Raw genomic sequence first — 13874 nt, 5'->3', positions numbered from 1 at the left:
TGCCAACCCAGGAAAGCCAGGTAAACTGGAGTGGGGAAATTCCCTTTAGGTGGGGGATCCCTGAAATGCCCCAAGACACAGGCCCCAGCTCCCCAAGGCCCATCCTCTAGCACTAGCACTCAGTCTCCTGGGTGGGAGGGTGGTGCCAGCTGGGTCTGAGGGTAGCAGGGTTAGTAGTAGCCCCATGAAGTTCCTCCCCACCCCCGGGACCCCCGCGGAGCAGAGCATCCATCCCCCGAGTGTCAGGCACACACGGTGTGGAAGTCTCGGGGCCACCGGAAAGATGCCCTCCGCTCCATGCGGCGGGGGTGGCAGCAACCCCTGCCCCACGGCTTCTCCTGACCCGGGGTGGGAAGGACACGGCTGATGCCGGGGAGCCGGGAGATGGAGGCCTAGGCCAGGAGGCGGATGATGCCGTTGTCCGAGCCCAGTAGGAGGTGGCGCTTGGTGGGCAGCACTGCCAGGCTGGTGAGGGTCCCGCGGAAGTTCTCGGAGCTCAGCTTAGTGGTGCTGGGAGGGTGGGGGGCCGGCTCCAGCAGGGAATAGACCCCGATCTTGTTGGCCACGGTGCCGGTCACCACCTCGCTGCCATAGAGGTCAAAGGTGTGGATGGGGTCAGAGACGGACTTGTACTGGTGCACGGGCTTCTGCTCCAGTTCCTTCCAGACGGTCAGCGCGTGGTCGTAGGATGAGCTGATAAGGACGCCCCCCTCCACCGCCTGGATCAGGAAATAATAATAATAGTAATAATAATGGTATTCGTTAAGTGCCTACTGTGCACCAGGCACTGTTCAAAGTGCTGGGGTAGATACAAGATAATCGGGTTGGACACAGTCCTGTCCCAGACGGGGCTCACGGTCTTAATCCCCATTTTACAGATGAGGGAATTCAGGCATAGAGAAGTTAAGTGACCTGCCCAAGGTCACACAGCAGACAAGTGGCAGAGCCGGAATTAGAACCCATGACCTCCTGACTCCTAGGCACGTGCTCTTTCCACTAGGCTATCAGCTCGGAGGACCGAGTGGGCTCCCCCCTCACAGTCCGAAGTGAGTTGTAGCTGCCGGTACAATGGTCTGCACGCAGCGCTCAGACATCAGCGACTGACTGACCAGTGGGTTGACTGCTAGTGGGGATGGGAGGAGACCCAAGAGGGGTCCGGTTGCGCTTGGATTCCAGCTGGAAATGAACCAGCCCGCGCCGGTCCTTCTCCGGACACCGAGGGAGGTGGAAAGGTTTGGCCTGGCCCTTCTCCCCAGGGAGTCCAAGTCCGAGATCCATAGAGTCAGTCAGTCCGTCTTATTTATTGAGCACTTGCTGTGTGCAGAGCACTGTACTGAACGCTTGGGAGAGGACAATATAACAATGAACTGACACATTCCTGTCCACTGTGCTAAGATACTCAGATCACATCCAGTCCCTACCCCACAGGAGGCTCACATTCGAAGAGCAGTGTTACCTTCATGGTCCCAAGAATCCCCAGAGGGGAGACCTGGTGACCCCATGATCCACTAAGGGGACGGGACTGGGACTAGCCAGGGACCCCCAGGCGGGCAGCAATGAGCTGGCAGCCGCCTGGCATCCCAGGACTGTCTTCCTGGACCTCAACCTTCTAAGAGATGGGCACCCAGGGGCCCGCCCAGGACCCTAAGGTTGGTGATAGGACAGGGCAAACGGGACGGCTCCTTCCCATGCGACCTGCCGGGCCAGGCACATACTAACCCTTGTCCGGCCCCGGAGGTCCCGGGCCGGGCACTCCTGGGGCCCACCGGGAGCCGAGGAGCTCCACAAAGGTCCTCCCCAGAGCGGGCCAGATTCTCTCCCGGTTTGATATCCCTCCCTGGCTCATCGGTGGCCACAGCCGGGAGGGACCCCCTGTCCTATCCCCCTCAGGAAGACACCCAGCAGCACCCCTTCCTCTTTCCAGTCGGAGATTAGACCCTTCTCCCTCCCTGTCCCCCAGGATGAAGCCGTGGGACGGGCAGGGGAGAGGGCCCACCTCCTCGGATGGCGACACCCTCCTCACCCCCAGCCCAGGGAAGGTGGCAGGAGGGGGTGGGGGCCTGGACTCTGCCCAGCAATGGCGCCGGCAATCAACAGTCCTCCAGGGTGAGCTTTGTTTAACCTGAACTGGGTCAAGGCCTCAGAACCCCAACGCCAGCCCGAGGCCAGGCAAATATGGACAAGGGTTACTCATTAGAGCTGGGACTAGCAGAATCGGCAGCGAAGGAAGGGAGACCACGCATTGCACGGCTCCGCCTCCTCCCCCTCAGCAGTCGGGGCCCAGCTCAAGGCTTAAAGCTCAGTACAGTGCTTGGCCCATGGCAAGTGCTCAACAGGCATGGCCTAGTGGAAAGAACAACAGGCTCGGGAGTCAGAAGACCTGGGTTCTAATTCCAGCTCAGCCACTTGCCTGCTCTATGCCCTTGGGCAAGTCACCTAACTTCTCTGGGCCTCAGTTTCCTCCTCTGTAAAATGGGGGTTCAATACTGAAGCTCTCATCTGCTTAGACTGTGAGCCCCATGGGGAACAGAGACTGGGCCAGATCTGATTATCTTGTATCTACCCCTGTTCTTAGTACAATGCTTGGCACAGAGCAAGTACTTAGCAAATATCATTATTATTACTATTGAATGGCTAAAGGCTCAGACCAATGCTCCCGCAGCCCCACCTCACTCGCCCCAGGGAGGAGGCAGCAACCAGCCTAGGGCTTCTCAGTGCTTCAATCAATCAACAGTAGTAATAATAATAATAATAATAATACCCGTGGTATTTGTTAAGCACTTACTATATGCCCGCCACTGTATTAAGTGCTGGGGTAGATGCAAGGTAATTGGGGTGGACACAGTCCCTGTCCCACATGAGGCTCACAGTCTTAATCCCCATTTTACAGATGAGGTAAATGAGGCCCAGAAAAGTTAAGTGACTTGCCCTAGGTCAACAGCAGACAAGTGGCAGAGCCAAAATTGGAATCCAGGTGCTTCTGAGTCACAGACCTAACTCTCTCTCCACTAGGCCTCGCTGCTTCTCATTCTGAAGCCAACAGGGAATTCTTCCCATCAGAACTAAAGCGCCTTGTGGGCAGGAAATGTGCCTTGTGCTTCTGTTGTGTCGTCCTAGGCACTTAGTACAGTAGCTCACACGCCCAGTGGGCACTCAATAAATATCATCACCGCTACTACGGCCTCTGCCGTCTCAGGTCGCCCCCAAAAGCATCCCCAGGGCCCCGAGCCACCCCAGTCAAAGCCCCCAAGGCCGCTCACCTTGATCTGCAGGATGTCTCCCTCGTGGGCCGGCCAGCCCCGGAGAATGAGGCCCGTCCGGGTGTCCAGCAACACCATGTAGCCGGAAGAGAAGCCGGCCACGACGCTGCGGCCGCTGGGGCTGACGGCCAGTGAGCGGATCAACCCTGCGTTCATGCCGCCGCCGAGCCGGAACTCATGCTGCGAGAGACGGCCGGGTCCCTGAGGGTGAGAGGCCCGGAGGGCACCCCTGCGGGCGAGGAGCCCTGCCCACCCCGCTTCCCCCGCCCGCTGCCCATGGAGGAGCCCGGAATACCTGCAGGCCTGGCTTCCGGCAGTCCATGAAGCGCAGGACCGAGTCGGCGCTCGCCAGGGTGATGCTGGCATGGGGGGCCGGCATAGTGGCCACTGCCGTCAGGGGTGCCCGGCTGTCCGCCTCCACAGTCCGCAGGACTTTAGCTGGGAGGGAGAGGAGGGTGGCTAGTACCATCGGCAGGACCCTCCGGCTTCTTTATGGCCCGGCGTCCCCACGAACCCAGAAAACGCCCCACCCTCGCTCCAGTGAGGTCTTCCCCTTGGGCACCAGGCTCCCTGCATGAGCCCCAGGAAGCCTCCCTCCCCGCCCTGTTTCCAGACGAGAAGGGCAGGGCCTCAGGACACAAACCCAAATTTGCAGCTCTGCCTCTCTCCCCCCGCCCCTGTCCCCAAGTCAACACGGAGAAACAGCGTGGCTCAGTGGAAAGAGCCCGGGCTTTGGAGTCAGAGGTCATGGGTTCAAATCCCGGCTCCGCCACATGTCTGCTGTGTGACCTTGGGCCAGTCACTTCACTTCTCTGAGCCTCAGTTACCTCATGTGTAAAATGGGGATTATGACTGTGAGCCCCATGCGGGACAACCTGATCACCTTGCATCCCCCCTCCCCCAGCGCTTAGAACAGTGCTTTGCACATAGTAAGCGCTTAACAAATGCCATTATTATTATTATAATAACACGGCAGACCCCGGCCCCGCCGATACCATCCCTCCTTGGCTGTAAAGTCCAACGACCCCCATCCTCACCTGTGTAGGGGTCCCACACGTGGATGACCCCGTCACAGCTCACCACCTGCTGCAGGGCCTCCAGCTGGCTGACGAAGAACACGGACTTCCTGTGCTGGGCAAAGACCAGGCGCGGGGCCGTCTCGCTGGTGCCATCGCCACAGTTGTACAGGGGCCAGAGGCGGACCGTCTTGTCCTTGCCACCGCTCAAGAAAAAGTCCTCACTGGCCAGGGGGGCCACACACTTGAGGGCTCCCGTGTGGCCGTGGAAACTCTGCAGCTTGATCTGGTGGAAGTGGAAGTGGGCATCATGCTGGCTGACACCGATCTCGTACTGCCAATACGCCAGCCAGTTCCCGCACAGCCCATGGGCGCTCCGGGGCAGGTCCCGCTTCAGGGCGCTCTCTTCGTCGGCCAGGCCGGACTCGGCCATCCCAGCGCGGGCCCCTGGGGACCCGGGGCCCAGGGGCTGCACATCCGCGGGGATCTGGATCCGGTTCCCCACCAGGACGCTGCCGAAGGTGCCCGAGTGCCCGTCCTCCGGGCGGCCGCCCCCTCGGGGGTCCCGCTCCGGGCAGGAGGCGCTGGCCGCGGGCTCCAGGTTAGCGGGATCTCGGTCCCGAGGGCTGGCGCTCTCCAGGTACGCGGCCGCCAGCTGGCCCACCAGGACGTGGTTCGGGATGATCTTCCGGATGACGTCACCTGGACGGGGGGTGGGGGAGGAGACACCATTTGAGGGCTGACCGGGGCTCGGCAGCGGCCGGGGGGGCCGGCCCCCCGGTCGAGATTCCGGTTGGGGTCCCCCTTCCCACAGAGAGACGAGCAAGCGGAAGCTGTTTCCAGAGGGCAGCGGACCACCGCGGAGGAGGCCGAGGAAGGCCATCCTGGGGCCACCGGCCACACCGACGCCTCAGCTTTCCCCGGGAGCTGCACCGGGAGACCATCAGGCACCAGCTCCTTGCGGGCGGGGAATGTGCCTGACGGCTCTGTGATGGTGTACGACCACCGAGCGCTCAGTACAGTGCTCTGCATAGAGTAAGCACTCAATAGATGCCATTCATTGATCAGTGCGGCCCCCAGCTGATGGACCGATCTCCAGCCCCCGGGGATCTCCTCGACAGTTACAATCCTGCTGCCGCTGCTCCACCCCGGGCCCTGCGTGAGAGGTCCCGGGCATCAGAGTCGGGGCCAACTGCATCTCCCTTGGGGCTCGTCCCCAGCCCCGGGCCACCCTGGGAACTGGAAGAGGGGTGAGGGAGAGGAGGGGAAGACGGAGAGGAGTAGATGGGAAGAGAATGGGGGATGAGGGGAGAGGCGGGCAACTACCTAGCAGGCAGGAGAAGGGCACATAGGTGGCATAGGCCATCTCCAGGCTAAACACCTCCTGCAGTTCCTCCCGCACGGACAGGTCCATCGGCCGCACGTGCCCGTCCGAGAAGGGCAACTCCAGCATCCGGCTCGCCCCGTGGCTCAGGGGCTCCGGCGTCGGGCTCTGTGAGGAGAAAGTCAATTGGGAAACTGGTGGGGGGGGGTATGGGCGTGCCTTGGTCGCTGCCCGGCCCGAGGCGGGCAGGCCGGCCCCTGCCTTTAATCCCAGTTTAGACCCCCGAGCCCCTCTCGCCCACCTGTTGCTGCAGCTCGTGCAGCAGGGAGAAGGCCTGGAAGAAGGTGGCGACTGGGTCACTCAGGTGCTGCTGGACCATCTCCGGCCCGATGCGCAGGCAGATGAGAGCGATCAGGCTGACCGTCTTCATGCACAGGACGGTGCGGGCCTGGGAGCCGCTCGGGAAACTGGACACAAATTAGACCCGCCCCTGCGCCCGTGCCCGCCCCCCGGGGTGCGGAGATGAGCTGCCCGTCTGGCCCTGGCCGGGACTCACCTGGTGAGGAGGGAGGTCAGGAAGCCCAGCACGGGCAGCAGGACCTCCTGGCTGATCTTGGGGAGGATGTCCATGAGCGTGGTGTCAGAGAGGTTCACCGTGATCCTCTGGGTCAGGGTGACCGCAGCCAGCAGCCCGGCCTCCTTCCGGCTGTTCAACCGGCTGACCCCGGTCCCACTGCCGGGGGCCACCTGGGGCAGGGAGAGGAAGGCGAGGCTGTCCCGGCCGTCGGCTCTGGGTCTGGGCCTGGCCCCCCACACCTTCACGCCTGGCGGACCGGGGGGCCCCAGCCTGGGGGAAGTCCGGCAGGGCCGGATGGGTGGAGGGCCCGGCACTCACCAGGTAGCTGATGTAGGGCAGGTACTGGTAGGTGAGGACCGGCTCCCCGTACAGGTGGGCCACGTGCATGAGGCAGTCCAGGACGGGCCTGGACACCTGGTCCCCCACCACTGGCCGCTTCTGGTAGATGCTGCCGGAGCCCAGGGGGCTGTGGTCGCTGTCGCTGTCGCTTGCTGTGAACTGCTGCCTCACGGGACCTGCCGAGGGGCAGCACAAGGAGCTCGGCTGTCTACGAAAGGCACCTGGCCCCGAAGCTGCCCCCCCAAATCAATCCATCAGTGGTATTTATTGAGCACCTGCTGGCTGCAGAGCACTGTACTAAGCATTTGGGAAAGTACAAAAGAACAGAGGTGGCAGTCGCGATCGTTGCCTGCAAGGGGCGGACAGTCTACTGAGGGAGACTGAGTACTTGCTGGGTGCTGAGCACCGTACTAAGCGCTTGGGAGAGTTCATTACAACAGAGTCGGTAGACACAATCCCTGCCCACAAGGAGCCGACAGTCTTCCGGGGGACATAGACACAAATATAAATTACGGAGGGGGGAGAGAATCGAGTACGAGGATCTCTACACGAGTGCTATGGGGCTGGGGCGAGTTTCAGAGCGCTTATGGGGTCTACAGCACAGGCAATGCAGAGGGAAGGGTGGGTAGGGAAAATGAGGGTTGAAGTCAGGGAAGGCCCCTTGGAGGTGCTGTGATTTCAGGAGGGTCCCCGGGTCCCCCCCCACGCACGCAGACGTTACCGACGTAGCAGGCCGTCAGCAGGCGGAGCAGGTTCCGGGCCACGTAGCGCGAGGTCACGGTGGGGCCCAGTTTGGCCGAAAGCCACCTCACCATCTTGCAGGCTGTGTCTGGGGAGGGCAAGGAGTGAGGGTGAGGCTGGCAGATAGGTTATCTCCTACTGGACAACGCCGAACCCCACCCACCCCAGGGAGCTGCCCTGCCCAGCCCCCTCCTCCCCGACCCCCGTCAGGCAGCAAGCCCCGGGTGAGCCGGGGGAGCCCGGCCCAACGCCACACCCTGCCATCGACCCTGGCGATGCCCGGGATCCACCCGGGGTCGGGCTATCCTTCGTCCGCTTCCCCCCTCACTCCCCGGGGGCGGGCGGCAAACGCACCCAGGAGGATCTTCCGCTCCCTGTCCTCCGATTGGTCACTCAGTTCCTCCTCTTCCACTTCCCCGCCGTCATCGGCCAGGACGGCATCTATGGAGATGGCCGGGTCCGAGAGGGCGAGGTCCTGCCCCGCCACGGCACCATCCCGCTCCTCCTCCTCCTCCTCCTCGTCCCCTTCCTCCTGGTCCTCTGCCCCCTCGTCCTCCTCTTCCTCCTCCTCCTCCCCATCTTCCTCCTCCTCCGAGCCTTCGCTCTGCTTCAGGTCCTGGCTGCTGTCCCCGGACTGGAGGCTGCTCTTGTCCTTCTGGGAGTCGGAGTCCCCGGGCCGGCCCTCGCCCAGCGACCCGTCGCCCAGAGACCCCTCGCTGGTGCTGCTCTTGTCGCTCAGCCGCCCCAGGCTGAGCGCCTCGGGCTCCTGGGGCCGCAGGGAATCGGCCACGTACAGCCCCTCCTGGAAGTCCTCGCTCTCGGGCAGGTAGGCCTGGTCGTGGAAGCTGACCCCGGACGTGTAATCCAGGAGCCCCAGCCCGGAGGAGGGGCCGGGCTCGCCCTCCATCTCCCTCTCCTCCCCGAAGGCCCCCAGGCCGGGGCTGCCCCCGCCGCCGTCCTCCTCCTCGCCCTCCTTGGCGTCGTCTTCGGCAGCCCCCGCCAGGGTCCGGCTCTCCTCCTGCGGGCTTTCGACGCCCACCAGGATCTGCAGGATGTGTGCCAGCAGGTGCCCCAGGAAGGCCTGGAGCCCGAGCCGCACCACCAGCTGGGCCACGAAGCAGTCGGTGTAGAGGTAGAAGCGGCCGCGCAGGGAGCGGGGGTTCTCGTAGGCCCCGACCAGGGGCTTCAGCAGGTACTTGTTGGCGTTCTTGGGGCCCAGGGCCCCGGCGATGGGCTCAAAGAGGTACCAGGCCGCATAGACGGCGGTGTTCTCCTCGGACATCAGCGACAGGATGAAGGGCAACAGGATCTCCAGGCCCTCGGGGGTGATCTCGCCCAGGACCCCGTCCAGCCGCCGCCACAGCTGGAAGACCAGCTCCCGGCCCTGGTGCTCCCCCTCCCCGCTCCAGGCCTGGTACAGTAGGATGAACTGGTGCAGGGCCGGGAAGTAGGGCGGGAAGGGCACCTCGGCGCTGAAGGGGCTGAGGAGCTGGGCGGGACAGGGGGGCGGGAGGCCCCGGGAGATCCGGGGGTACGCCCAGAGCCGGGCGGCCCCGCGGCCCCCGGCCGGCCCCTCGGGTGGAGGCGATCCCTGGGGGCGGCCGAGCTGCAACAACGTGTCCAGCACCGGCTGCAGGGGCCCGGGGATCTCCCTGGGGTGGCGGCGGCAGAGGCCACGGACGCAGACGAGGCGGTCCGGGAGCGGGGCGCCCGGCCGCAGCGAGCGCAACCTGGGGGCGAACACGATCTCGGCGATCAGGACGCCCAGCGCCTGCATGTCCCGCTGGAAGAGGTCCGCCAGCTTCCGGGGGGCTGGGGCGCGGGGGGGCTCCGGCCCCTCCGGCCGGCCGCCGCCGCCGTTCAGGGATCTGACCAGGAAGTTCCCCAGCTTCTCCAGCTCCTCCAAGGCCTGCAGGGGGTTGAAGCCCTCGGGCAGGACGATCTTGCCCCGGTCAGCGGCGGCGTGGTCGCCGTCGGCCGGCTCCGTCCCACCGGCACGGCTCCTCCGGACGGGGCGGCCGGCCGGCGGCCCAGGGCAGGGCTGATCGGCCGCCTTCCCGGTCAGAGAGAGCGAATCCAGCGCCTCGGTGCCCTGCTCCAGCTCCTCCTCGCCGCCGGCCGGTCGGTCCCCGGTCCAGCCGGCGTCGCAGGCGGTGGCCTCCGGCACCGGCCCGCCCCCCGCCGGGACCCACCCGTCCTCCAGGCCGGCCACCTCCCGGACGCCGGGGCCGGGGGGCCGGGCCGGGGGCGGCGGCTCGGCGGGGGCGGGCGGGGGTCCCACCCGCCGCTGGGGGTGGGGCTGGTCGAAGAGCTGGACCACCCCGAAGCTGGCCAGGTGGGTGTGGTTGTCCACCAGGTGCAGGCAGACGTTCTTCTCCTTCACCGCCTCCTTGCCCAGGAGCTTGTAGCCGAAGGTGAGGTCGATCCAGTGGTGCAGCTCCCGCGACACCTCGGGGCTCTCCAGCAGCGCCCGGTGGGCCTCCACGAACTCCTCCGTCGAGCGGCACCAGGCGGGCACGTCCAGGTCGGGCATGTCGGGGTGGATGGAGCGGAAGATGGAGGGGTCGGTGTAGAACTCGGGGATGCACTCGTCCGGGGTCCAGCTCTGCATGCGCTCCATGCTGGCCGGGTACTCGTTGGGCTCCCACTGGGAGCGCACGTGGCCGCACAGCACGGCCCTGGGGGTCCGCCGGGCCGTGTACACGTAGTAGGTGATGTCGGACAGCACGTCCGAGATGTGGTGGGGCACGTGGAGGGGCTCCCCGCCGGCCCCACCGGCCGCGAACGCCTGCCGGGTCATCTCGTAGGTGAAGTCTAATTGCTTATCGCCCTTGTTGAGGCGGAACTTGGACTTCCTGAGGTCCCGGAACCCGCCGTGCCTGCTGCTGAAGTCCACCACCCAGGGCAGGACCGGGTGGTAGTTGGGGTCCCCGACCCGGCGGCCGGCCAGCCGGTTCAGCTGCATGAGGTAGTCGAAGTTGCTGAGGCGGCCGTGGACCCAGTCCCACACCATCCCCCTCAGCTCCCCGCGCGGGGAGGCTCCCCGGGCCGGACCGCTGCCGGCCCCATCCCTCCCGGCCCTCGCCCTCAGCTCCTCCTCTCCCTGCCCCTCTTCTTCCCCCTCTTCCTCCTCCTCGTAGGCGCTGAGGTCCACCCGGAGCCGGCTGCACAGCTTCTCGTCCACAGCCACGTGGTGGAGGGACAGGGCCCCGCAGGCCAGGCCCTGGCGGTGGCAGGCGGCCATGGCCTGCAGCACGTGGAAGAGGATGAAGAGGACCTTGGCGTGGCTGTTGGTCAGCTTGGCGGGGCTGAAGGTGACCACGTCGTGCAGGGAGAACTGGACGTAGGGGTGCAGCACGTACAGCATCTCCGCAGACTCCACCAGCGCCTCGGCTCGCAGGAGGTTGGGGCACGGGGGGCCCCCCCAGGGGCCCGGGGACCCATCCTTGGCGGGAGACGGGCAGCGGGCCCCCCTCCCAACTTGGAGAAAGGGGCAGCCGTAGACCCTCTGCAGGGCCTGGCGCACGGCGTCCAGGGCGGACGGGGCGGGCGGGGAGGGACCGAGGCCGTAGGGCCGCGTGCGGGTCCGGTGGGCTTCCTGCCACAGGTTCCGGTAGTTCTGGGCGGCCACGTCCCGCATGAAGCGAGCGAGGGTATCGGGCGCCTCGCCCTGCTCCGGAGGGCCGGGGCCCGGGGCCAGCGGGTAGGCCAGCCGCCGCTTCCGCACCCCGTGCACCTCCACGCGGGTCCAGCCGGCCGGCAGCTTCTGCACGGAGCGCTGGAGGAGGGTCCTGGCCTCCGCCTCGCTCAGTCCCTCGGCCCGGGTTCCGGGGCCCGGGGGCAGCCGCCGCTCCCGCAGGCTCGCCAGCCAGCGGGTGGGCACCAGGGCCACCACGTGGGTGCCGCCGGGGCCGGGGGCCAGCTGCCGGGGGTCGATGTGCAGGTCCCGCTCCACGCTCCGCAGCAGGGCCTCCACGGCGGGGCCGGTGTAGGCCGGGTCAGGGCCGGGGCGCGCCATGTCGGGAGCCGGGCGAGCCGCTCCGCCCTTGTTCCTGGAAGGGCAGAGCGGGGCTGACAGTGAAACAGCCCACCCTGGGCCCAGCCATCTCGATCCTCCAGGCCCGGCCAGGTTCCCGCCTCTTCCTCCCCAGCTTCTTCCTCTTTTCTCAGCTGCTCCTCTCCTTCTCTCCCACCCTCCTTCGGCCTCTCGGCCCGCGCTCCCTCTAGGGCCGGGAGGCCCAGGTCCAGCTGCCCACCGGGCTCACTTGCTCCCGGGGCAAGGGGCACTGGAGATGCTCTCTGTCTGTCTGTCTGTCTGTCTGTCCATCCGCCCCTGACTCACACCTCCCCACTGGGCAGCTCAGGGGTGTCTGCACCCGGGGAGGGGGATCAGGGAGGAGAAGGGGTAGGGAAGGAGGGAAGGGAAGGGGGGTAGGGGGAAGAAGGTTGGGGAGGTGGGGGGAGGAAGGGGAAGTAGGGGAGAGGGGGAGGTAGGTGGGAGTGGAAGCAGGGGGGAGGCAGGCGGGAAGGGATGCAAGGGAGGGAAGGAGGCAGGGAGAGGAGGGTTTATTTTGTTAGTATGTTTGGTTTTGTTCTCTGTCTCCCCCTTCTTGACTGTGAGCCCGCTGTTGGGTAGGGTCTGTCTCTCTGTGTTGCCGACTTGTACTTCCCAAGCGCTTAGTACAGTGCTCTGCACACAGTAAGCGCTCAATAAATACGATTGACTGATTGAAAGGGGAAGCAGGAAGAAAGGAGAGGCAGGGGGAGGGAAGCAGGGAGGGAGGGGAAGGAGGAAGGAAGGGGAAGGAGGGAGGGCTCGGGCCCGGTGCCAGGCTCTCACCTGGGGCTGCTGGCGGGTCGGCAGGCGGGCACCGGCAGTGGCAGAGGCCGCCTTAGTCCCGGGAAAAGGCGGGCCGGGCCCCAGCCATGTTGGGTCAGCTGACGCCGCTCACGTGAGCGCCCTGACTCGGAAACAAGTGCACGTGGCTGGAGCCCAGGGGGCCCAGGGCTAGGGGGGTGGGGGGCAGCGGGACCCCCGGGACCCTCCCCAACGGCCCCGCCGTCCTCCGCCTGCACCATTCGGAGAGATCCTTTTGCAACTGGAAACAGGTCTCTCTTTTTTTTTTTTTCTCCTTCGGTGGTATTTGTTAAGCGCTTACTACGTTCATTCAGGCGTATTTATTGAGCGCTTACTGTGTGCAGAGCACTGGACTAAGCGCTTGGGAAGTCCAAGGTGGCAACATCTAGAGACGGTTCCTACCCAGTAGCGGGCTCACAGTCTAGAAGGGGGAGACGGACGACAAAACATATTAACAAAATAACAGAAATAGAATAAATATGTACATATTCAATCAATCATATTTATTGATCAATCAATCGTATTTATTGAGCGCTTACTATGTGCAGAGCACTGTACTAAGCGCTTGGGAAGTACAAATTGGCAACACATAGAGACAGTCCCTACCCAACAGTGGGCTCACAGTCTAAAAGTCTAATATTCATATTCAGTCTAATATTCATTCAATATTCACTCTAATATTCATTCATTCACTCATTCAATCGTATTTATTGAGCGCTTACTGGGTGCAGAGCACTGGACTAAGCGCTTGGGAAGTACAAGTCGGCAACATAGAGAGACGGTCCCTACCCAACAGCGGGCTCACAGTCTAGGAGGGGGAGACGGACGACAAAACATATTAACGAAATAACAGAAATAGAATAAATATGTACAAATTCATTCATTCAATCGTATTTATTGAGCGCTTACTGTGTGCAGAGCACTGGACTAAGCGCTTGGGAAGTACAAGTCGGCAACATAGAGAGACGGTCCCTACCCAACAATGGGCTCACAGTCTAGAAGGGGGAGACGGACAACAAAACAAAACGTGGACAGGTGTCAAGTCGTCAGAACAAACAGAATTAAAGCTAAATGCACATCATTAACAAAAAAGAGTAGTAGATATGTACAAGTAAAATAAATAGAATAATAAAGCTGTTCAAACATATATACAGGTGCTGTGGGGAGGAGAAGGAGGTAGAGTAATAAATACGTACAAATGTATATACATATATACAGGTGCTGTGGGGAGGGGAAGGAGGTAGATAGAGTAATAAATACGTACACATGTATATACATATATACAGGTGCTGTGGGGAGGGGAAGGAGGTAAGGCAGGGGGGAGGGGGAGGAGGGGAAGAGGAAGGAGGGGCCTCCTTCCCAGATTATGTGTCTGTCGCTGTACTAACCACAGGGGCAGATACAAGCTAATCGGGTCGGACACGGTCCCTGACCCACATGGGACTCCCAGTCTTAATCCCCATAGCAATAATAATAATAATAACAGTGGTATTTGTTACGTGCTTTCTATGTGCTAAGCACTGGGGTAGATAGAAGGTAATTAGGTTGTCCCGCGTGGGTCTCATTGTACCCCATTTTACAGATGAGGTAACTGGGGCACAGAGAAATTAAGTGTCTTGCCCAAAGTCACACTGCTGACAGATGGCAGAGCAGGGATTAGAATCCACGACCTTTGATTCCCGAGCCTGTACTCTTTCCACTAAGGCACGCTGCTTCATTTTCCAGATGATGGAGCTGAGCCTCAGAGAAGTGAGGTGAT

At 63.1% G+C, this 13874-nt stretch overlaps 1 protein-coding gene across 2 annotated transcripts in view; it reads right to left on the bottom strand.

The window, feature by feature from the left end:
• Nucleotides 1-315: 315 nt before the first annotated feature.
• WDR81 (WD repeat domain 81) overlaps nt 316-13874 on the bottom strand; it is a 37627-nt gene continuing 24068 nt past the window's right edge. Inside the window, exons 1-11 of one of the 2 annotated variants that reach the window (XM_038759079.1) lie at nt 12098-12148; nt 7612-11309; nt 7238-7345; nt 6496-6692; nt 6157-6347; nt 5902-6067; nt 5603-5768; nt 4298-4978; nt 3556-3698; nt 3261-3440; nt 316-719 (exon numbers count right to left, since the gene is read on the bottom strand). In XM_038759079.1, coding sequence (XP_038615007.1) covers nt 393-719; nt 3261-3440; nt 3556-3698; nt 4298-4978; nt 5603-5768; nt 5902-6067; nt 6157-6347; nt 6496-6692; nt 7238-7345; nt 7612-11275 — 5823 coding nt within the window. In that variant the 5' untranslated portion in view covers nt 11276-11309; nt 12098-12148 and the 3' untranslated portion in view covers nt 316-392. Of the gene's footprint in view, nt 720-3260; nt 3441-3555; nt 3699-4297; nt 4979-5602; nt 5769-5901; nt 6068-6156; nt 6348-6495; nt 6693-7237; nt 7346-7611; nt 11310-12097; nt 12149-13874 lie in introns of those variants that run through there. The other variant, XM_038759081.1, reaches the window with a different exon arrangement.

Source organism: Tachyglossus aculeatus, chromosome 17 (assembly GCF_015852505.1).
Source record: "Tachyglossus aculeatus isolate mTacAcu1 chromosome 17, mTacAcu1.pri, whole genome shotgun sequence".
NCBI lineage: Eukaryota > Metazoa > Chordata > Mammalia > Monotremata > Tachyglossidae > Tachyglossus > Tachyglossus aculeatus.
This window is presented reverse-complemented; position numbering and strand designations above follow the sequence as displayed.